This window comes from Capricornis sumatraensis, chromosome X (assembly GCF_032405125.1).
Source record: "Capricornis sumatraensis isolate serow.1 chromosome X, serow.2, whole genome shotgun sequence".
NCBI classification, from domain to species: Eukaryota; Metazoa; Chordata; class Mammalia; order Artiodactyla; family Bovidae; genus Capricornis; species Capricornis sumatraensis.
The window spans coordinates 75,828,457-75,851,522 of NC_091092.1; the positions used below are offsets into that span (position 1 = coordinate 75,828,457).

A 23,066-nucleotide genomic window follows, 5' to 3' on the forward strand; every position below is an offset into this window, starting at 1 on the left:
CCTCAGGTGACTTGGTGGGGGTGGGCAGGGAAGAATGGAATCAGGAGCTTTGTTGCTCCAATATTTTCAGTGGCTTCTTCTGGGAGTTACAAAGCTCCTGGGGGCCAGCTTGTCCTGTTCTACTGCTGTTTGGGATAACAGGGTAGTAATTAGGCAGAGCCAAGAACCAGTGGGTTTTCCTTTGGGGAGTTGATAAGAGCTGGACTGGGACCAATGGAGGGGGCTCCAGAGTTTGGCCTTGAGTGAAGTCATCAGAGGCCAACCATGCCCCAGCTGCCTGTCTGTAACGGAAAAACTCATGGGTGGGGGACCACTGTCTTCTTTGGATTTCCTCAGGGGCAACCTAATCCTCCTGGCCCTGGGATGGCTCTGGCTCGGAGTAGCAAGTCACTGTTAGCTCTAAGTGACAGCCAAAGTGCCTGGTGAGAAGATTAGGGTAACAGGAATACAACAGAAAAAGACCTAGAATGGGAGAGACAAAAAGAGGCTGAATAAAGAAAGTGGGTGAGCTCCTAATAAGGTGAGTTGTGCTGGCTGGACACAGCCTGGCTGGAAATTCTTTTCAGCAAGAGTGCTGACCAGAGCCTAGGCATAGGGAAGCACCTGGCACCTACTTCAGAGGATGAAGATAGTCCAGAGTCTATCTTTCCTGGCACCTTTAATTCCCATTAACTGAGTGGTCCAGGATGCCCAGCATGGGGGACACATTGGGTAGTAAAAGCTGTGATGGTTTGCTCTTCCTAAAAGAAGTTTTCCAACCCTATGTGCAGCTGCTGCCTCTACATTTGGGGGATCCAGGTTGGAAATACGATTTTCCCTCAAACAGTTCTTTTCCTGGCTTGGCCCAGGTGAAAATGTTGACCTGTCATGAATAATGAGCGATGGAGGAATTGGTCCTTCCCCAGGTCAATAATTATTGCCCCTCCCCACCATGCCATTCCCCCTGTCATCAGTCTCCCTCTGCCTCCTGAGATGAGAGGAATTTCTTCACATTTTGACAGGTGGGTATAAGGATGGGGAGCTGGAACCACCTGCAGGTTAATGCATTAGCCCAGAAAATCTGTAAAAATCAGTGAATGCAATTTTATAGTGTTTAAGGTCCCTTTCCTATGTGATATTCTATTATTCCAGTCGATTATAGGAGCTTGAGCCAAACGGTGAGATGTAGCTCAGCCTGAGATGAGTTGAACTGATGCTAGTGTTAGGGGTGGGTTGGGCCAAGATGAGGGTTGATTGTTCCAAGCTCTGGGTCCCTCCTTTCTTCAAGCACCCATTAGTCTATGACAGTTATGAAAAGAAATAGAGGTGAATGAGAAGGGACAAGAGGCAGTAGAGGAATAAAAGGAGAAAGGAAAGAAGGAGGCAGACTGTTGACTAACCTTATGATGGAGAGACTCTCTATGCACTTGTAAAATGATGTCATCCACACCTCTTGGGAAGCCACAGCCCTCAGAGACACTGAGGCTAAATAAGATTCCTTGTGTCATTTTACCTCTGTGCCCTTTCTGCCACACCTCTCAATGGTTCCCAAGGACAGATGTCAAGGAATTCCTCAGCACACAGAGATTTAGATCTTCCCACCAGGCTCCTGGGGATACAGTAGCACCTTTGGCAGCTGCTTTTAGTGGGTGACTAACAAGCTGGGCCAGGAATTCCCATCCTTCCCCTCCCCCAAGAGTTACAAAGTTTATGGAGAGGTTCCAAAGGCCAGGGGGTGATCCCAAGCTTTCCTAGAGCCTGGAAGGAGACAACCCTGGCAAGTTTAAAGGCATTCATGGGGAGAATTTGGTTAATGAGTTTGGAACACCTGGAGCTTTGGCTCCAAGGGGATGGTCAGGTGGCTGAAACGCTGTGTGTGCAGGTTTGGGAACAAGTGTGCTGGTGGCAAAAATGTAAATGCCGAGCAGGGCAAGGTGAAGGGAAAGGTTTGGGGAGGAGCACACGATGGCAAATAAAAGGCATTAGATTGGTTCCTCAGGGGTAGAGGAGCCTGGCAGCAGCTCTCCATTGGGGTCTGGGTCAGGGGTCAACATCTTATCCTTGCTGGAATCCCTTTGCTCTTTCTTGAACATCCTTTGATGCATCAGAGGGACGAACAAGAGGATTACTGCCCCAACGATTGGGGGTACACCGGCAAAGTAGAAGGCCACATGATAGTCCCCAAAACAGTTGCGGAGGAGGCCTGAAAAGTTAACAGAGACAAGTCAAGTTTAGCTTTACTCTACTATACAAAGATGTTCTCTGCTTCTTCTAGAAGCCATCAAAATGCCTGTCCAGAGAATCTTGGCCTGTACTGCCTTGACCTGGGAGCCCAACTCAGTTTAAACACTCCTCGATGGAAGACGCAAAACCTCTATTACAAAGACAAGCAGTTCCTCCCTGAGCCACTGGGACTGTAGGCTCTTGAGGCAAATGCTTATTACAAAAGAAGCAAATGAAACTTCTCAAAGTTCTCCATTTTTTACTTTCATAAGCTACAGTTAACTTCTAGTCACTCCGAGGTATGGAGATAGATATGGAGGGAGGCTATTTTAAAAGAACACAGAAGGTGAGACTTGTCTTGGTTCACAGTGATACACCTTCTCACACCCAACTTAGGCTAGAGTGTTCTTATGTAATAATTCAGCCAAGTTTCTATTTTCCCTTTCTTTGAAATGCCCATTTGCCCTAAGAGGAGGCTAGGGTTAGTGTATAAGCGTATCTTTCCTTCAAGTTACAGATATGGTTGGCCGCTCTGGGTTCTAGGTTGCCAATGTGGTGAATGTGTTTGGCATGGTACATGGAGCCTTCTGTGCTCACCTCCAGAAGCTAATGTGGGATACCTCATAGGGAGGTTGAGCCCAGAAACAGTACTAGTGAAAGGCAGGTAGGTCCTGGGGCTGCTTAATAGGTAAGCAAAGTGGAAAGAGATATGGATTCTGGGATCCACATTTGGAATCAGGAGTTAGGTAAAGGCTCCTCTCCCCCAGTGGACAGTGTGGCTGTTGTACAATGGCCTGAGTAGGAGCCTTTGTCACTGTAATACAGTACAACCAGTGCCCTCACAACACCTTGCACTGAATTGGTATTCAAGGAATAACTGAGTTAGCCTAGTTGGCCAGCTTAAGAGACACTATCCCATGAATCAATATTTGCAATAAATCATAAAGAGGAAATGATGTTCTCTTATTAGTTTTCTTTGTTTCCTGTGTTCTCTAGGGTACAAACCATGCCCTCCTTGGAAGTAGAGAAATTACGAGTGCTGAAAGATGGCAAGCCAACACTTTGCCTGTTGCCTGCTATAAGTGAGCTTCATTGGTCCAGTCTTGAGTTGTGGTCTTAATTAAATGTTTTCTACAGGCTCAGTTCAGAAGTTGGTAGAGGAGGAAGGGATGTCTCTAAGTATTAATAAAACCAGGGCCCACTTTTGTTTCTCTTCCTGCTCAACTACCTTGAAAATAATTACTTGCTTGTGAAGACAGAGAGAGAGAGAGAGAAGATTCGGGATCAATAGAATGGTCAGAAGGCCAAACCCATTATTCTCTCTACCCTCCTGGAATCAGCCATTCTGTCTACAATAAAAACTCACAGCCATGAAAAGCCCATCCCCTCAAATGAATCCATGCACATAAGCTGTGCTTAGTCTCTTTCATCAATAGTGGTAAGAGGTTTCATGCACTCTGATGAGACTACTTGAAGAGAGAAGAGGGAGAAAGGGACTTTAAGCAGAGGCACTTAGGAGGGCTAGGTCCCAAGGAAAACAGGACTCCCCTACTCATGCTCTCCCTGCAATGTTAACCTCACCTGCAATGGGGGGTCCGGCAATCATTGGCAGGGCCATCATACCCAGGAGGTAGCCAATGGCCTGTGAGGCCTGCATTGGGCCCACCAGCTCAAATGCGATGGGGGCCATGATGGTGATGAAGAAGCCGTCACACAGGCCCAGGAAGAGGCAGACAACGATGAGGCCCCCGAACCCCCGGCAGAGGGGAATCATCATGGACATCAGGCCCAGGAGCAAGAAGGAGATGACCTAAAGGAACAACAGCCTGAGGTCATGTTGTGCTTGCCCATCAAGCCCACATAGTAAATCACATCTCCTTTCCCAGGGCCTTATTTATATAGTCTGTAAAATGGGGCAAAATGTTAGTCACTCAGTTGTGTCCCCCATGGACTGTAGCCCACCAGGCTCCTCTGTCCATGGAATTCACCAGGCAAGAATACTGGAGTGGATAGCCATTCCAGGGGATCTTCCAAACCCAGGGATTGGACCCATGTCTCCCACATTGCAGGCGGGAGATTCTTTACCACTGAGCCACCAGGGAAGCCCATAAAAAATGGGGCAAGGGGATGTCAACAGAAAGCCCAGTGGACTAAATAGTTACTTAAGTTCCTTCTAAGTCATTTAGAAGGACTTAGAATTCAAAGTTTTAGAGAGAGCCCTTATTTAATGTTGATTGTCAAGATTTTTAAAAGAAAGGACATGGCCCCTGTCCTCAAGAAGATGTCTTTTGACTAGACTCTGAGATAAAGGGAATTGCTGTTTCTGCTTTCTGATCCTGGGTTTGTCTGCCACAGGCATCAGGGTCTGGAACCAGACCATGCTGGTGTTTCCATATTTAAGTTAGATTTAGGAAGAGGAAGGGGAGGAAGTGAGGATGACTTGAATAATGATTATATGGGGGCATGAATGGAAGGCACAGCTTCCTGAAATGGGGAAGGAACCAGTGCCCATTTTTGTGGGAGACTGCCAAAAGCAGTTTTCTAAAAGAAAACACCTTAGTATGAGGGAGACCACCAGGAGGTTCACCCAGGTTCCTTAGGTTTTAGGACATGGGACACACCACCATCTCAGATGCTTAAGGCAGTGTGGCTCTAGGGCCTTCTGGATTTGTCTGAGCACCCTGCCAAGGCAACAAAGGGGGCTCTAAGGAGAAGCAAGGTACTCAGAGGAGGTCTAGGGAGCCTAAAGCCAGCCTCAGGGACACTGACTTAGCCACTGGGCTTTCCTTAGGCTGAATAAAATGACTCTGAAGTAATAAAGCTGCCTTTCCAGTGGTTGGTTTTTCCCTCTCAGTAGAGAGAAGGGCCACTGGAAACACAACTGGTTTTTTTTTAAATAATTAATTAATTTAAAATATGTATTTATTTTTAATTGAAAGATAATTGCTTTACAATATTTGTTGGTTTCTGGCATACATCTACATGGAATCAACCACAGGTATACAAATGGCCCCTCCCTCTTGAAACTCTCTCCCACCTCCCACCCCATCTCACCCCTTTAGATTGTCACACAGCCCCGAACTGAGTTTCCTGAGTCATACAGTAAATCCCCCACAGCTATCTATTTTACATATGGTACTATATATGTTTCCATGCTACTCTCTCCATCCATTCCACCCTCTCCTTGCCATCCTCCCCATGTCTACAAGTCGGTTCTCTGTCTGCACCTCCAGTGCTGCCCTGCAAAGAGGTTCATCAGTACCATCTTTCTAGATTCCATATATATGCATTAACATATGATATTTGTTTTTCTCTTTCTGACTTCACTATAATAAGCTCTAGGTTCATCCACCTCATTAGAACCAACTCATGTCCATTCCTTTTTTGGGACTGAGTAATAATCCACTGTTTATATATACCACAACTTCCTTATCCATTCATCTGTCGATGGACACCTAGGTTGCTTCTATGCCTAGCTATTGTAAATAGTGTTGCAATGAACATTGGGGTACATGTGTCTTTTTCAATTATGGTTTCCTCAGGGTATATGCCCAGTAGTGGGATTATTGGGTCATATAGTAGCTTTATTTCTAGTTTTTCAAGGAATCTCGATACTGTTCTTCATAGTAGCTGAACCAATTTACATTCCCATCAACAGTGTAAGAGGGTTCCCTTTTCTCCACACCCTCTCCAGCATTTATTGTTTGTAGAGTCTTTGGTGATGGCCATTCTGACAAGTGTGAGGTGATATCTCATTGTAGTTTTGATTTGCATTTCTCTAATAATAAGCAATGTTGAGCATCTTTTCAAGTGTTTGTTAGCCATCTGTATGTCTTCATTGGAGAAATGTCTGTTTAGGTCTTCTGTCCACTTTTTGATTGGGTTGTTTGTTTTTCTGGTATTGAGTTGCATGAGCTGCTTGTATATTTTGGAAATCAATCCCTTGATCATTTGCTATTGTTTTCCCCCATTCTGAGGGTTATCTTTTCATCTTGTTTATAGTTTCCTTTGCTGTGCATATGTGCTGCATGTGTGCTAAGTCACTTCAGTCATGTCCAACTCTTTGCAACCTATGGACCATAGCCCGCCAGGCTTCTCTATCCATGGGATTCTTCAGGCAAGAATACTAGAGTGGGTTGCCATGCCCTTTTCCAGGGGATCTTCCCAACCCAGGGATTGAACCCATGTCTCTTACATCTCCTGCATTGGCAGATGAGTTCTTTACCACTGGTGCCACCTGGGAAGCCCTTCTTTTACTGTGCAAAAGCTTTCAAGTTTAATTAGGTCCCACTTGTTTATTTTTGTTTTTATTTCCATTACTCTGGGAGGTGGGACATAGAAGATCTTGCTGTGATTTATGTCATATAACGTTCTGCCTGTGTTTTCCTCTAAGAGCTTTATAGTTTCTCATCTTACATTTAGGTCTTTAATCCATTTTGAGTTTATCTTTGTGTATGATGTTAAGAAGTGTTCTAATTTCATTCTTTTACATGTAGCTGTCCACTTTTCCCAGCATTTCTTATTGAACAGACTATCTTTTCTCCATTGTATATTCTTGCCTCCTTTGTCAAAGATAAGGTACCCATAGGTATGTGGGTTTATCTCTGCGCTTTCTATCTTGTTCCATTGGTTGATATTTCTGGCTTTGTGCCAGCACCAAACTGTTGTAATGATGGTAGCTTTGTAGTATAGTCTGAAGTCAGTGCAGTTGATTCCTCCTGCTCCATTCTTTTTCAAGATTACTTTAGCTATTCGGGATCTTTTCCCTACAAATTGTGAAATTTTTTGTTCTAGTTCTGTGAAAGATACCATTGGTAATTTGATAGGGATTTCATTGAATCTAGACTGCTTTTGGTAGTATAGTCATTTTCACAATATTGATTCTTCCAACCCAGGAACATGGAATATCTCTCCACCTGTTTATGTCATCTTTGATTTTTTTCATCAGTCATATAGTTTCCTGTATACAGCTCTTTTGGCTCCTTGTGTGTGTATGTGTCAGTAGCTCAATCATGTCTGACTCTTTGCAATCCTATGAACTGTAGCCTGCCAGGCTCCTCTATCCAAAGTATTCTCCAGGCAAGAATACTGGAGTGGGTTGCCATTTCCTTCTCCATTTGTTTCCTTAGGTAGGTTTATTCTTAGGTATTTTATTCTTCTTGGTTACAGTGCTAAATGGGATTGATTCCTTAATTTCACTTTCTGATTTTTCATTGTTAGTGTATAGGAATGCAAATTATTTCTGTGTATTGATTTTGTATCCTATGACTTTACTAAGTTCAGTTATTAGCTCTAGCAATTTTCTGATAGTGTATTTAGGGTTTTATATCTATAGTTTCACATCATCTGTGAACAGTGAGAGTTTTACTTCTTTTCCAATCTAGATTCCTTTTTTTTCCTTTTTCTTCTCTGATTGCCATAGTTAGGACTTCCAAAACTATGTTGAATAATAGTGGTGAGATTGGGCACCCTTGTCTTGTTCCTGATCTTATAGGGAATGCTTTCAGTTTCCTACCCTTGAGAATAATGTTTGCTGTGGGTTTGTTGTATATGGCCTCCTCAGATATGTAGATGACACCATCCTCATGGCAGAAAGTGAAGAACTAAAGAGCCTATTGATGAAAGTGAAAGAAAAGAGTGAAAAAGTTGGCTTAAAACTCAACATTCAAAAAACTAAGATCATGGCATCCAGTCCCATCACTTCATGGCAAATAGATGCGGAAACAATGGAAACAGTGACAGACTATCTTTTCGGCTCCAAAATCACTGCAGATGGTGACTGCAGCCATGAAATTAAAAGATGTTTGATCCTTGGGAGAAAAGCTATGACCAACCTAGACAGCATATTAAAAAGCAGAGACATTACTTTGTTGACAAAGATCTATCTAGTCAAGGCTATGGTTTTTCCAGTGGTCATGTATGGATGTGACAGTTGGACTATAAAGAAAGCTGAGCACTGAAGAACTGATGCTTTTAAACTGTGGAGTTGGAGAAGATTCTTGAGAGTCCCTTGGACTGCAAGGAGATCAAATCAGTCAATCTTAAAGGAAATCAGTCCTGAATATTAATTGGAGGGACTGCTGCTGAAGCTGAAGCTCCAATACTTTGGCCGCCTGATGCAAAGAACTGACTCATTGGAAAAGACCCTGATGCTGGGAAAGATTGACAGCAGGAGGAGAAGGGGACATAAGAGGATGAGATGGTTGGATGGCATCACCAACTCGGTGGACATGAGTTTGAGCAAGCTCTGGGACTTGGTGATGGACAGGGAAGCCTGGTGTGCTGCAGTCCATGGGGTCACAAAGAGTTTGACACAACTGAGTGACTTAACTGAACTAATGTTGAGGTAGGTTTCTCCTATGTCCATTTTTAAAGAGTTTTAATCATAAGTGGGTGCTGAATTTTGTTGAAAGCTTTTTCTGCACCTATTGAGATCATCATATGGCTTTTATCTTTCAATTTGTTAATATGGTGTATCACATTGATTGATTTTCATATATTGATGAGTCCTTGCATCTGTGGGATAAACCTGACTTGATCATGGTGTATGATCTTTTTAGTGTGTTGTTGGATTCTGTTTGCTAGAATTTTGTTGAGGATTTTTGCATCTATGTTCAGCAATGATATTGGCCAGTAATTTTCTTTTTTGTGTGTGATGTCTTTATCTGGTTTTGGTATCAGGGTGATGGTGGCCTCATAGAATGAGTTTGGAAGTGTTCCTTCCTCTGTAATTTTTCAGAAGAGTTTGGAAAGAATAGGCCATTAGCTTGTCTCTAAATGTTTGATAGAATTCACCTGTGATGCCATCTGGCCCTGGGCTTTTGTTTTGGGGGAGAGTTTTGATCACAGTTTTGATTTCAGTGCTTGTGATTGGCTTCCTCATAATTTCTGTTTCTTCCTGGTTCAGTCTTGGAAGGTTGAATTTTTCTAAGAATCTGTCCATTTCTTCCAGGTTGTCCATTTTATGGGCAAATAGTTCATAATACTCTCGTATGATCCTTTGTGTTTCTGTGATGTCTGTTGCAACTTCTTTTTCATTTCTAATTTTGTTGGTTTGATTTGTTTCTCTTTATCTTGATGAGTCTGGCTAGTGGTTTGTCAATTTTGTATAGCTTCTCAAAGAACCAGCTTTTAGTTTTATTAATTTTTACTATTGTTTCCTTCATTTCTTTTTTGTTTATTTCTGCTCTAACCTTTGATTTCTTTACTTGTACTAACTTGGGTTTTTTTGTTCTTCTTTTTCTAGTTGTTTTAGATGTAAAGTTAGGCTGTCTATTTGATGTTTTTCTTGTTTCTTGAGGTAGGATCTTATTACTATAAAGCTCCCTCTTAGAACTACTTTTGCTGCATCCCATAGGTTTTGAGTCATCATGTTTTCATTGTCATTTGTTTCCAGGAATTTTTTTTATTTCCCTTTTTATTTCTTCAGTAACCTGTTGGTTATTTAGAATCATATTGTTTAATCTCCATGTTTTTGTGTTTTTACTGTTTCTTTCCCCCATAACTGATATCTATTGTTATAGCATTGTGTTCAGAAAAAATGCTTGATATGATTTCAATTTTCTTAAATTTACTGAGGCTTCATTTGTAACCCAAGATGTGGTCTATCCTGGAGAGTTTCATGTGCACTTGAATTCTTGTATTCTTGAATTCATGTATTCTTTCATGTGCACTTGTATTCTTCATTTGGATGGAATGTCCTGAAGATATCAATTAGGGTCATCTGGTCTAATGTGTCATTTAATGCTTGCATTTCCTGATTAATTTTCTGTTTTGATGATCTATCCATTGATGTAAGTGGGGTGTTAAAGTCCCCTATTATTGTGTTACTGTCACTTTCTCCTTTTATGTCTGTTAGTGTTTGCCTTATGTACTGAGGTGCTCCTATGTTGGGTGCATAAATATTTACAATTGTTATGTCTTCTTGGGTTGATCCCTTGGTCATTATGTAGTGTCATTCCTTATCTCATAATATTCTTTATTTTAAGGTCTATTTTGTCTGAGAATTGCTACTCTGGGTTTCTTTTGATTTCCTTGTGCATGGAATATCTTTTTCCATCCTCTCTTTGAATGTGTCTCTAGGTTTGAAGTGGGTGACTTGTAAACAGCATAAATATGGGTCTTATTTTTGTATCCATTCAGCCAGTCTGTGTCCTTTAGTTGGAGCATTTAATCCATTTAATTTAAAATAATTTTTATATGTATGTTCTTATGACATTTTATTAACTGTTTTGAGTTTGTTTTTGTAGGTCTTTTCCTTCTCTTGTGTTTCCTGCCTATAGAAGTCCCTTTAGCATTTGTTGTAAAGCTGGTTTTGTGATACTAAATTCTCTTAACTTTTGCTTGTCTATAAAGCTTTTGATTTCCCATATATTTTGAATGAGATCCTTGCCAAGTAGAGTAATCTTGGTTGTAGAGTTTCCCCTTTCAATACATTAAATATATCCTGCCATTCCTTTCTGGTCTGTAGAATTTCTACTCAAAGATCAGCTGTTAATCATATGGGATTTCCCTTGTATGTTACTTGTTGCTTTTCCCTTGCTGCTTTTAATATTTGTTCTTTGTGTTTAATCTTTATTAGTTTGATTAGTATGTGTCTTGGCATGTTTCTCCTTGGGTCTGTCCTGTATGGGACTCTGTCCTTCTTGGATTTGATTGACTATTTCCTTTCCCATGTTAGGGACATTTTCAACTATAATCTCTTCAAAAATGTTCTCAGATCCTTGATTTTTCTCTTCTTCTTCTGGGACCCCTATAATTTGAATGGTGTGGCATTTAATATTGTCCCAGAGGTCTCTGAGACGATCTTCAATTCTTTTCATTCTTTTTCTTTTATTCTGCTCTTCAGTAGTTATTTCCACCATTCTATCTTCCATGTCACTATCCATTCTTCTGCCTCAGTTATTCTGCTATTGATTCCTTCTAGAGTATTTTTAATTTCAGTAATTGTCTTGTTCATCTCTGTTTATTCTTTATTTCTTCTAGATCCTTGTTAAATGTGTTAATTGAGTCTTTCATTTTCTCCATTCAATTTTCAAGGTTTTGAATCATCTTTATTATCATTTCTCTGAATTCTTTTTCAGGTAGTTTGCATATTTCCTTTTTGTTTATGTGGTCTTGTGAGTTTTTGTTCCTTCATTTACACAATATTTCTCTGTCTTTTCATTTTTTTTCCAACTTACTGTGTTTGAGTTCTCCTTTTCCCAGGCTTTGGGGTCATATTCCTTCTTCCTTTTGTTTTCTGCCCACAACTGGCCTTTTGATTAAGGTCACTTGCAATGTGTGTCTGTGAGCCAGACTGAAGACCTGGGCTCCACCCACTGTAGCCAGCAGAGGCAGGTTGTCCCAGAGTCAGGGCTAAGACTTGATCTGTTAACCAAGGCTTTGACAGGATCCAGGATTTGTAATAGCGCCCACTGGCAAGCTGAGGTAAGTCACCACATGGTAAGTGTAAATGTCACCACATCACCAGATGGAAGGCAGATAGGAGGGTCAAGGCTATTTCAAGCCCTAAAGATTTTCTATGTTGTTGCTGGTAGTGTGTTTGATAGGCTGATTGGTTGGTTTTTTGAGAGGATAAGAAATGTCCTGGTCATGTCATCTGAGGAAAACTCTTATTTGAGGAACTTTTGAAGTTTGCCAAGGCTGTTTTGGGATAGATATGCAGAATCTAGGAATATATCCCATTTCCTCCTCTAAGAGATTCATGTAAGATAAAACCAGACCTACCTATCAACCAAGTCATAATGGTGTGCCAATTAAGGAGTTAATATCATTAAATACTACAAAGTACCCTGTTAACTGGTGATAATTACTATCTATTGTATCTAGCTGCCTCTTAATATCCTCCATGAGGCTTTGCCAAGGTTTGGAAATTAAAAATCCCTCTTGGAACAAAGAAACCGGTTTCAAGATTTGACCCAAGTGAGGTTTTCCTGCAAGTTGTCACTATTTGCTTTCCAACAGACTGTCCAGGGGCTTTACACCAGACACATGTGCCTCTCTGTCAGTAGTAGGAACCAGAAGGTCTAATGGATGACTTTTCTGAACCTGAAGCTATGTACACTCCTTTCCTCTCCTAGACCTGTACTCCTGCTCTGACCCAGGGAGAAAGGGAGGCAAATTCTTGTGAGCAAGAAGATTACAACAGTAGCTCAAGAGGAAGAAGTTCATTCATTGTTTCATGCTCTCAGCCTAAGACACTTACCAGCATAATGTGTTTGAACAAATTGCTTTCCCTCTCTGGGCCTCAGTTCCTCAGTTTATAAAATGAGGAATTTGGGACTATGAGTTGATGAAGATATGTTTCAGCTTTAAAGTTCCAAGATTATTATTTTTTAAAGTGGTAAAACTTGGTCAACTAAGAGTGGGAAAAGGGAGAGAATGTTGGATAGGTAGGGGAAATGGACAGCAGAAGCACTGAGCCATAAGCCTAGTAATGCTTCGGACTGGTTATTGCCTCTTCCTCCCTTGGAACTCCCTCTTGGAACAATAGAAAACAAGAGCTGCTTGAGCTTTACCTCTCTCCTAGGGAATATGTTGAGAAATTAACTATATGGGTAGGCAAAGGCTGCTTCCACTCCTTAAGATAAAGCCCTGGCCCAATGCTAACTCGGAGAAGGCAATGGCAACCCACTCCAGTACTCTTGCCTGGAAAATCCCATGGGCAGGAGCCTGGTAGGCTGCAGTCCATGGGGTCGCAAAGAGTCAGACATGACTGAGCGACTTCACTTTCACGCATTGGAGAAGGAAATGGCAACCCATTCCAGTGTTCTTGCCTGGAGAATCCCAGGGACAGGGGAGCCTGGTGGGCTGCTGTCTATGGGGTCGCACAGAGTTGGACACGACTGAAGCGACTTAGCAGCAGCAGCAATGCTAACTTATTTCCAGCACCCTTTGACCACAATGGGGACATGTGGAAGAAGCTGGGAAAGCCACACATAGTCCGATACAAAAAGCCACCCAGGTAAGGTCTTGCTGATATGGGCACAGGAAATTAAATTTTCATAATTGGTTTATCTCAATCACAGGCTTTTGGTTTGACCTTGGTCAAGTCACTTATCATGTCTGGGACTTGGTTCTGCCATCCATCACTTAGGGTAAAGCAGAATATGAAAAGAATGCTACATAGGTGTTCAGCTCTGCCATGACTATCTGAGTCTTTTCCTCTGTTTCTCCATCACTGTAATGAGAGATTGGATTGGATGGACCATAATGGTGCCCCTAAGCTCTGACAAAGCAGATTCACCAGCTCTTGCAAATCTAACACAAAGTTAAAAACAATAGGAAACCTTATTCATATCCTCATCCAAGATATATGAGGGTATTTAGGAAAACAGTTGGGGCTATCAGAAGACAGAGAAATCCCTGCTGTGTGTAGTCAGGGCCCCTTGGAAGTGCTTTCAGGACATCTCCAGTAGAGTCAGAACTCAACCACCTTCCTAATGGATTCCTTATGACCCACATGTTATCTGGGGCTGCGTTACTCCTCCATAGGGTTCCACACTTGGGTACCTTCTGGTACACTTGCTACCTCTGCTGTAGCAAAAACCATGAGCCAGGTTAGAAAGACAATATTGTTATCCAGTAGATAAAGACAGACAGCTTGAGCAGTAGTCTGTATTCAAGCCAGACCAGAGCCTAGTTCACACAGAAAGTGGCCTCTCAAGCATGGATACTGCCCACAATATGAGGCTACCTGTGTCGCTTTGAGAAAGAATATAAGTTTGCATAGTTAAAACATTTTTTATTTCTCAAAGCCTGGTCACATCTTTATTTCTTTTGATCCTCACCTGTGAGGTGAGATAGGAAGGAAAGAATTATTCTCATTGTACAGAAGAGGAGAGTGAGGCCTGGAGAGGGCAAGTGAAGTCTGGCCTTTTCTGGCAATTTTTTGGTGTCCATCAAGAGGATGGCATTTGAAAGCCAGTGTTTGGTGCCAAGTAGTTCTGGAGGTATAAGAAGTGATGCACTTGGGAAAAAAAAAAAGAAGTGATGCACTTGGGCCTAGAGGAGAGAGACATTGGGCCACAGAGTACTACAGATGCCTAAGACTCTCCAAGAGAGTATAAGGTAACAATGAGTTCAGTCCTCAGGGCAGGCAGCATCTAATTCCTGGCTTCAGTTTCCCTCTCTCAGATGGTAGAACTTCTATAAATAAATATTTTCTTTGAAAGTGTTCTTAGAGTTTCCATTTACAGTGGCTGCTCTTACTAGATCCTTATTCCATCTTGAGGAAGGAGCAGAACACAGATGATGATCTTCACTTGAAACCTAGGGAAACTGAGGCTTTGAGACTTTAATTGATTTCCCATGTTACATAGCAAGCTGTGTCAGATATACCCTACCATTATATCCCAAAGGCTGGAGATAACCCAGCATCATGTGGCAGGCTGTTCTGTCCACAGTAGACAGGGTAGTCACACTCACCTGCAAGTAGATCTTCTTAAGTCCAGGAATGGAGTCACTGACACGGCCTGACACAAGGCGCCCAAGGCCTGAGGTAGCCCCAATACACACCAAGAGCACCCAGGTCTGCTTGATTTCCAAGAATTCCTCTTCCACATACTTCATCTGAAAAGCATAACACCAGGCCCCCAGGATAAGAGAAAGAAGAAGATCTGACTGGTTAATTGTTGGCATACCCAGAATCCTCTACTGCTTACTTCCCTGGAACATGACAAGAGTGCATCCCCCTCCCCTGTAGCCTTAGCTCCAGAACCAGCTCTCTGGTTGTTTCCAACAGCTTAAAAGGCTGCATATCCCTTGGCTCTCTGGATTTTGGGCTTCTGAGCAACAGCTGAGGACAGTGGGTGTCTCTAAGCCTCTTCCAAGCCTTGGCAGGACAGAATACAGCTTTAACAACTGAAAAAAATATAAGACTTCCTTTATTGTCTCCCCATTCCCTGACCCAGAACTGACAGCCTAGGGTAACAACAGGTCACCAAGGGAGAAGGATCCATCAGCTTCCAGGTAACACTCCAAAACTATGTTTTAAGAAACACAATGTCTGTGGAAGATAACAGCTGGAAACAACCAACATTTCTGTGATCATGTAAGTTGGGTAGATGCTGGTTAAACAAAGGTGAATAGAGTTTTTTTTTTTTTTAACTGTATTTAGGGATCTTTTGGTACCTTTATAAGATTGCTACACATTATGAAGGTAGACAGATCTAGTACACATTATTTCCTAAACAAAATTACTTGACTACAAAGACCAGCATTTCTTAAAACACTCTCTTAGAAAACCCTATTGTTGGTTCATCTAGGGGCAGTCTCCTGTGTCTCAGTGATGCTTATTTTCTCTTGAGCATCCATCTAGATTTATCAGTAGGGGAAACCATAGGCATAGGCCTTTCCCTAAGGGATTTCCTCCATTTCCCACTGAGGTCTTCTCCCAGCCTGGGCTGTTTCCTACTCTCCAAATACCTCTTTTGTCTTTTTTCAAAGATCCTAGCTCTGCCCTTTCAATGTCCTCTGCTCCTACCCTCTGAACTTCAGGCAGATTACAGGCAGCTTCTTGGGGTCAGGTAGGGTAGACCCACCCTGGTATTTCTCACCAGGTGTACATAGGGAACGAAGTAGCCAAGGGCAGCAGCAGCGATCCCGAAGGCCCAGATGCGGTAGGTACGTTGGCGGAACACTCGCATGTTGAAGTACTTCCTGAGCTGAGCCAGAAAGCGTTGGCACAGGGTGTGGACACCTCTCTTGCTTGGGGTGTCCTGCGAGCTCGGCAGGAGGGGTCGGTAGGTGAGTGAAAGCAGCGTAAGAATAAACATAAAGGTACTCAGCACCTGGAAGGTTTGAGCGAGCTTGATCTTAGCCCCCAGTGTTTTGATGAGGAGGGGGAAGGATATGGAGAAGATGCTACTCCCAGCAGACACCACACCATTGGCCAGACCCAGACGGCGTTGGAAGTAATGGCCCAGGATGACGAGAGATGGCTGAAAGGCGAAGGAACAGCCACAACCAAAGAGAATCCCATAGGTGAAGTAACGCAGGCTTAGTGAGCTGTGGGAGAGACACCAAGAGCTATTCTCAGAGGCCTGACCAGCAATTTACCTGCCCTTCTCGGCAACCCCCCACCCCGACCAAGATCTATATCCCCCACCCTTAACCCACAGCCCCACTTATTGCTGACCCTCAAAATAGATAAGAAATAGAACCTTCTGATCCCCATTTTATAGATAGGTAGACAGAGTTTCAGATAAGTAATTTATCCAAGGTAGCATAACTGGGTGCTTCCTTGGTAGCTCAGCTGGTAAAGAATCCACCTGCAATGCAGGAGACCCTGGTTTGATTCCTGGGTTGGGAAGATCCTCTGGAGAAGGGATAGGCTACCCACTCCAGTATTCTTGGGCTTCTCTGGTGGCTCAGATGGTAAAGAATCTGCTTGCAATGAGGGAGACCTGGGTTTGATCCTTGGGTTGGGACGATCCCCTGGAGGAGGGCATGGCAATCCACTTCAGTATTCTTGTCTGGAGAATCCCCATGGACAGAGGGGCCTGGTGGGCTACAGTTCATGGGGTTGCAAAGAGTTGGACATGACTGAGAGACTAAGCACAGCACAGCACAGGATAACTGGGAATGAACAAAGCTTGGACTTGTCTCTAGGCCTGTGTGACTCTAGTTTGAATTATAGGGCCCCATCAGCACTGTTCAAAAGAAAGCCACAACTATCCTATACAAAGTCTAGATGAGGGGCTACAAGAGGAAATTAGTGGCTTAGAGAGAACAGTTTCACTTACTGTTCATCTAGACAACATAGGTAGGGTGGTAACCAAAGCTTTATCCCAAGTAACAAGAAAATTCTGCAAGGAACCAAGACTCTGGATGTTTGAGACCGTCCATGGTACTTTTCAGTGTCTTTCTCCATGCTCAGGGCCCTTAATATTTCAGAGAGTGGTTGGTGGTATCCTCAGAGATACTCCTTCCTCAACCATACCCATGGTCTGGATATCCCAAAACCCTTTACTCCAGGCCCTAGATAATCTCCATAGGGATCCTAAGATAAGGAGTTCCTTTAACTTCTGAAGCCTGGTTCCTGTTCCTGAACATTATATGGACTAGTTTCCCAGAGTAGCTTGGCTACTTGGTGGGAAATGGGACCTCAAAGAAGTTACTGGCCCAGCCATGTAGGACAAGTTCTGGCTAAAACTCTTAGGCTCTGCTTTGGCCATAAGCTTCTATAACAGAAGGCAAAGTATCAGAATGGAAAAGGCTATGGGAAGGTCAGCTTGGCTGTCCATCTGCCATCAGATGACACTGGCATAAACTAGTAAAAAATTTTGTTTTCTTTTTGATGCTTCCACATATTTTGCAATACTTTTTATCTGGCCACTTAATAACTTAGTGCTTTCCATGGTCAGGCAGTTCCTCTTCATGAATAGACCTTGTCCTCGTACTAAAGGACTGGACCTATGGCACAGATATGAAGTGGTGCTAGCTCTCATGATTCTAAGACAATCACCGTCATCATTGCTTTCCATCTGTTTGCATTCATTGGGTATGAGCAAGGGCTTTGGTTTCAAAAGGGTTGCCTCTACTTAGAACACATAGCTAAGCCAATTGCTCCTCTTCTGTCAAATTCCTTGGGGCTTCCCTCCATTAGAATAGAGGTACCCTTTGGGATTGACCCAAGCTAGGGGCCTTGCTAAGGGAAATGCATTATGAAGGTCTGAAGGAGATACTCAGGGAGGGGGCCAGTGGGAGTAATGCATGAGATTCTGTTCAGGGAGCTGTGTAGTAGATCTATTTCTACCTGGGCCACGAGGCAGGAGGCCCCTGAGTAGGCTTGCCAAAGCCCTGCCCAAACTTTGCCCCATCTCACAACATCCAAAGGAACTCAGAGCCCTGATTTAGACACAATAGGAGAGATGACTTGGAGTTCTAGCCATAAACAGAACCATATTCCACTGGATGTGAGGCCATCCAGAAAGTTTCTTGGCTCTAAAGATGTTCTTACAGAAAGGGCAAAGGGAGTGGGGGAGGAGCTTAAAGGCTGGGGAACAGTGTGCCTAAAGAAGAATGCCAGGAGAAAGCACATATGAGCTCTTTCCCCTCCTGTAACTGAGCTCATGTGGATTGGAAAGAAAATAGGATCCGTATGTTGCTAATTTGTTTACACTTTGCTCTGCTTGGCCTTAAAAACAGGCCGCTGCTGAGTAGCACTGAGGCTGGAGCTGCTTCTGAGGCCTAACTCCTTCCCACAAGAAGCCAGGCACCAGCCTGCTGAGGGCAAATGAGGCCGGCCACCAGAGGGGTCCTGAAAAGATTTGGAGCTGCAGCCCTGGGAGGGCTGAGCAGATTACAGACAGGATGTGGTTTTCTCTGCCTCTGTTCCAATTGGATAGAACCAAGCCAAGAAACTATTGCAGGCCAGACCCAAGCTCTGCTGGAGGGTAGACTGGGCAGCCAGAAATACTCAAGTCATAAAGTGGACTCAGTCTCACAGGGCCTAGTTGTGGCAGAACACGATTATCATTCTCTGCTGTGAGTGGATCCTTAGGCCTAGAGTGCATAACCATGGTCCTCTGGGAAGCCAAGCTTAGAAAACAGGTCTCTGACAAGTTAGCCATGTCTCCAAGTCAGCATTCTCCTATACCAGGAGATTGGAAGTAGGAGGTACCATAACTTCCAAAGTGTCTTTGGCAGAAAATTATTGGAGTTCTTTTGGAATGTCATATTCCTCAAGCTGTGGTGGAGGGTTTTGCCTTCTCCCCTCTCCTACAGATATGCTTCTGGAGAGCAGCAGAGATAAGGAGAATATGAACTTGTAACCTATTCCTTGCTGGACACTGAACAAATTCTGCCAGTGGGATCTATGGGACCAGAATTTGAGTTTACCTAAGTTTAGGTCTAGTTGGATAGCTGGGTGTTGGGTCTGTATCTCAGTGAGGGCTGCTGCTGAACATCCTTTCTCATGCCCAAGACGTGAATCTTTATCTGTCCCAAATTGTCCTAACATTTGTTGTTGTTTAGTCACTAAGTCATGTCCAACTCTGCTACCCCATGGACTGCAGCAGACCAGGCTTCCCTGTCCTTCACTATCTCTTGGAGTTTGCTCAAACTCATGTCTATTGAGTTGGTGATGCTGTCTAACCATCTCACCCACTGCCACCCTCTTTTCTTTTTGCTTTCAATCTTTCCCAGCATCAGGGTCTTTTCATTGCCATGCAGAAATGGAAAAGGATCAGAAATGCCAAACAGCCTTGGGCTCAGCTGACCTCTTTTTCAGCATAAAAAGAATCCTCTAATGGTAGGTGTTCAGATGGTCTTACTCTAGATTTTCATTCCGAGGAGGGCAGTTGAGGTCATGAGATGTGTGGCATATTGAAGGGAAATAGAATGGCAGAGTGGAAGACACACCTGAAAAGACCTGATCTAATTTCATGTTGTAGATATAAAAATTGAGGCCCAGAGAGGGAAATGATACTCATCAATTGTTCCATTGCCATTCAGTGGCCAAAATTGAACATGGGCTCAGCTGTATGAATGCCCAAGCTTAAGCTTCTCTTACCACTTTGGAAATCTTGAGTCCTCTTTGGGTGTATTCCCTACCAATATGTCCTTGGGGACTCTACCTAGATAAATCCCATTGAACAATAATTCCTGGGAGCAAGGTATTTGAAGACCTTACAAGGAAAAGGCCACAGGGGATTCTGCAATGAAAAGAGTGTCTCCATTTGAGGCCCAGAAAGAAGCCAAGGGCAAATGGCCAGCAATTCCTAGTCTTACCTGGTGAAGGAGCTGGTATGGAGGCCAATGAAAGCAACAGCAGCCCCTGCAGTTGCTGTGATTCGGCAGCCCAAACGATCAGTGAATATACTCACAATGGGAGAACAGAAGAAGATCATTCCCATTGAGAGGGCTCCTACCCATGCTGCAGAGAAAAGAAGCACAAAGACATCTTAGTTTAATGTGGTATCTGGTGGGGCAGCTGGTATGTCAGTTCTTCTCTGACCTTTCACAGGGGCATTGTGTTGGCCTGCACTGTCAGCCTGCTAGTCCCTAATGGCCAGAGAGGTTAGGCAATTTTCAAAGTTCCTGTAACAAGGCAATGTGAGAACCAGGGGTCTAGTTCATAAGCGTACCTAGAACTTCAAAGCTGGGGTAAGGTGCCTTTAAAGATCAAGTCTGTGGTAGAGATGTCTAGCTAGCTACCACACAGCTGCACTACATTTCTTAGCCTGTTTCCTGTGGCTATTTGGTATGACCATGTGACAGAATTCTGACCAATAGAATGTGGGTAAAAAGGACACATGCCACTTCCAGGTTTGGACCATAAAAAGACTCCCATGATGCTTCTGCTTTCTTGGATGCCATGTATTAAGACTGGCAGAACTGCCATCAGTTCTGTCTGGGACCCTGAATGGAGTTCCTCCTTTCTCTCCAGTCTGGAACCCTTGCCCTGGATGTTACCTAAGAATTAAACTTCTTTTCCTTTAAGCTACTGAATTTTTGAGGGCTATTGTTATAGCAGTTAAATAAACACAAACTAAGACAAAGAGATTCCTCTACTACCATTTTATTAATAAAGAAACAAGTCTAGAAATGTGAAGGGACTTGCCAAATATCACATAGCAAGCTAAGGGGCAGAGCTGGGCCTCAGACCTAACTCTCCTTATTTCTACTCCAATGTTCATTGTATTATATCTCTAATTAGGATTAATGAAGCTCCCATCATTGGAAGTGTGCAAGCAGAGGCTAGATATAAAACAGGGGATCCAACCACTGGTGTCAGATTCGGACTAGCCAGCATTTCAGGCTTCCTTCCAGGGATACTAAGCCAGATTTATAGCCTTAGGCACTAGGCTACTTGGTTTCAGTGCCAAGGAACATGAAAGTTAATTAAGCCTTCAGAAGCTTAGGTAAGATTTGTCTTGGTCACTGGAACAGTTCTGTGAAAATGCTAAGACTAAGGAGTAAAGAAGGCCACAGACAAAGGCCTCCTGGAATTGACACAGGGCAGGTTTAGGAGTCACCCAAAGATTTATAAGGACACTGTACAAGAGAGTCATATAACCCTCCTGCTGAAATCCTTCATCAGAGTCCATGTTTGGCAAATCCCTGGGGTGACCCAAAGAGATGGTATGGGGAGGGAGGTGGGAGGGGGTTCAGGATGGGAAACACATGTACACCCATGGCAGATTCATGTCAATGTATGGCAAAACCAATACAATATTGTAATTAGCCTCCAATTAAAATAAATAAATTTATATTTAAAAAATAAAAAAAAGAAAACAAGAGTTTACTCTGTTTATAAAGGCTTTAAGTGTTTGTAACAGTCTTCAACAGGGAGGAAGAGATTTGCCCTTTTACTTAGATTCTTGCTCAGCCATCAGAAAGAAAGCCCAAGCTTTTTTTTGCTTGAAGGCTGTTACCAAGTTTCATTGTGAGCCTCTCTTTTCTAGGCTAAACAATCTTAGTTTCCCTAACTTTTATTCTTAGCTTTAATTCCTAATTCTGTAATTCCTTTGAGAGCTCTCCTCTGAGTATGTTCCAAGTCTTCTTCATCATCATCAAAAAGTATTCACTGAGTGTCACCCAAACAGCGAGCCAGGCCAGCTTCTGGCTCTCGAATTGTGCAGCCCCAGAAGCGCCAGAGGAGTACAGTCTGAGGTTAGACAAGTCTACTGTCTGTGTCTCTTACCTCAGTACCTAATAGGTTGTTCAGATCTCCACTGGGAATCTTTATTTTGCTAGGGGTGCCATCTTAAGTCTTAGTGGCTGGCTCCAAAAGCACTGGCCTGAGACAACAGGAGACCTGAACTCTCATCAAAATTTTACCTTACACCTTTCAGGTTCACCTCTTATCAGGTATGGGACCTTGAGCAAGTCACACAGCACTTAGTCTTCTCATTTATAAAATGGGGATTAAAATTCTCCACATACCTTCTTCAAAGTTTTTTTTTAATCTAATGATTATCAAATGTGATCATATGTATGAGAGCTTTGTAGATACCAATAATCACACCATATATAAAAATTAATACAAATGGATCAAGTAAAACAAAATTTTTAGAAGCGAGTATAGGAGAAAATCTTTCTAGCCTTTAGTTAGGCAAAGATTTCATAATTACCAAAAGTATGATCCATTAAAAAATCAACACTAGACTTCACCAAGATGTAAAACTTCTGCCCTTTGAAAAATACTGTTATGAACATGAAAGGACAAGCCACAGACTGAGAAAAATATTTATGACACACACGCCTTATAAAAGTCTGATATCCAGAGTACAAGTGTGAGTTGACGCTCATAACTCAGTAAGAAGACAGCAAACAATCCAGTTTAAAATATGGGCAAAAGATTTGAACAGACATTTTACACACACACAAATGCATGACATGAATAGCAATTGAGTACATGAAAAGATGCTCAATATTATTAATCATTCAAGAAATGCATGTTAAAACCAATACCCCTGTATAACCACTAAAAAAGCTTTTTTTAAAAAATGACAATACCTAGTACTGGTGAGGATGTAGAAGAACTGGAAATCTCATACAATGCTGATGGGGATGTAAAAATGGTATATCTGCTTTGGAAAACAGTTTGGCAGCTTCTTAAAAGTTAAACATGCAATTACCCTATGATCCTGAAATCACTCTCTTGTGTACTTAGCCAAGATAAATGAAAAATTATATTCATAAAAAACCTGTACCTAGATGTTTTTGCAGATTTTTCATAACTGCCAAAATGTGTCAATAACTCAAAATGTACTTCAACTGATGAATGGATAAATAAGTGAATATACATTAATATAGTGGAATACAACTCTGCAATAAACTGTAATAAACTACTGATACATGAAACGACTTTTATCAACAGCATTATGCTAAGTGAAAAGAAGCCAGACACAAAT

General features: G+C 42.6%; 1 protein-coding gene across 1 annotated transcript in view; it reads right to left on the minus strand.

The window, feature by feature from the left end:
• Positions 1 to 1,961: 1,961 nt before the first annotated feature.
• SLC16A2 (solute carrier family 16 member 2) overlaps positions 1,962 to 23,066 on the minus strand; it is a 132,933-nt gene continuing 111,828 nt past the window's right edge. Inside the window, exons 2-6 of the mRNA XM_068962969.1 lie at positions 19,939 to 20,083; positions 15,762 to 16,212; positions 14,632 to 14,775; positions 3,784 to 4,012; positions 1,962 to 2,182 (exon numbers count right to left, since the gene is read on the minus strand). Coding sequence (XP_068819070.1) covers positions 1,962 to 2,182; positions 3,784 to 4,012; positions 14,632 to 14,775; positions 15,762 to 16,212; positions 19,939 to 20,083 — 1,190 coding nt within the window. The remainder of the gene's footprint in view (positions 2,183 to 3,783; positions 4,013 to 14,631; positions 14,776 to 15,761; positions 16,213 to 19,938; positions 20,084 to 23,066) is intronic.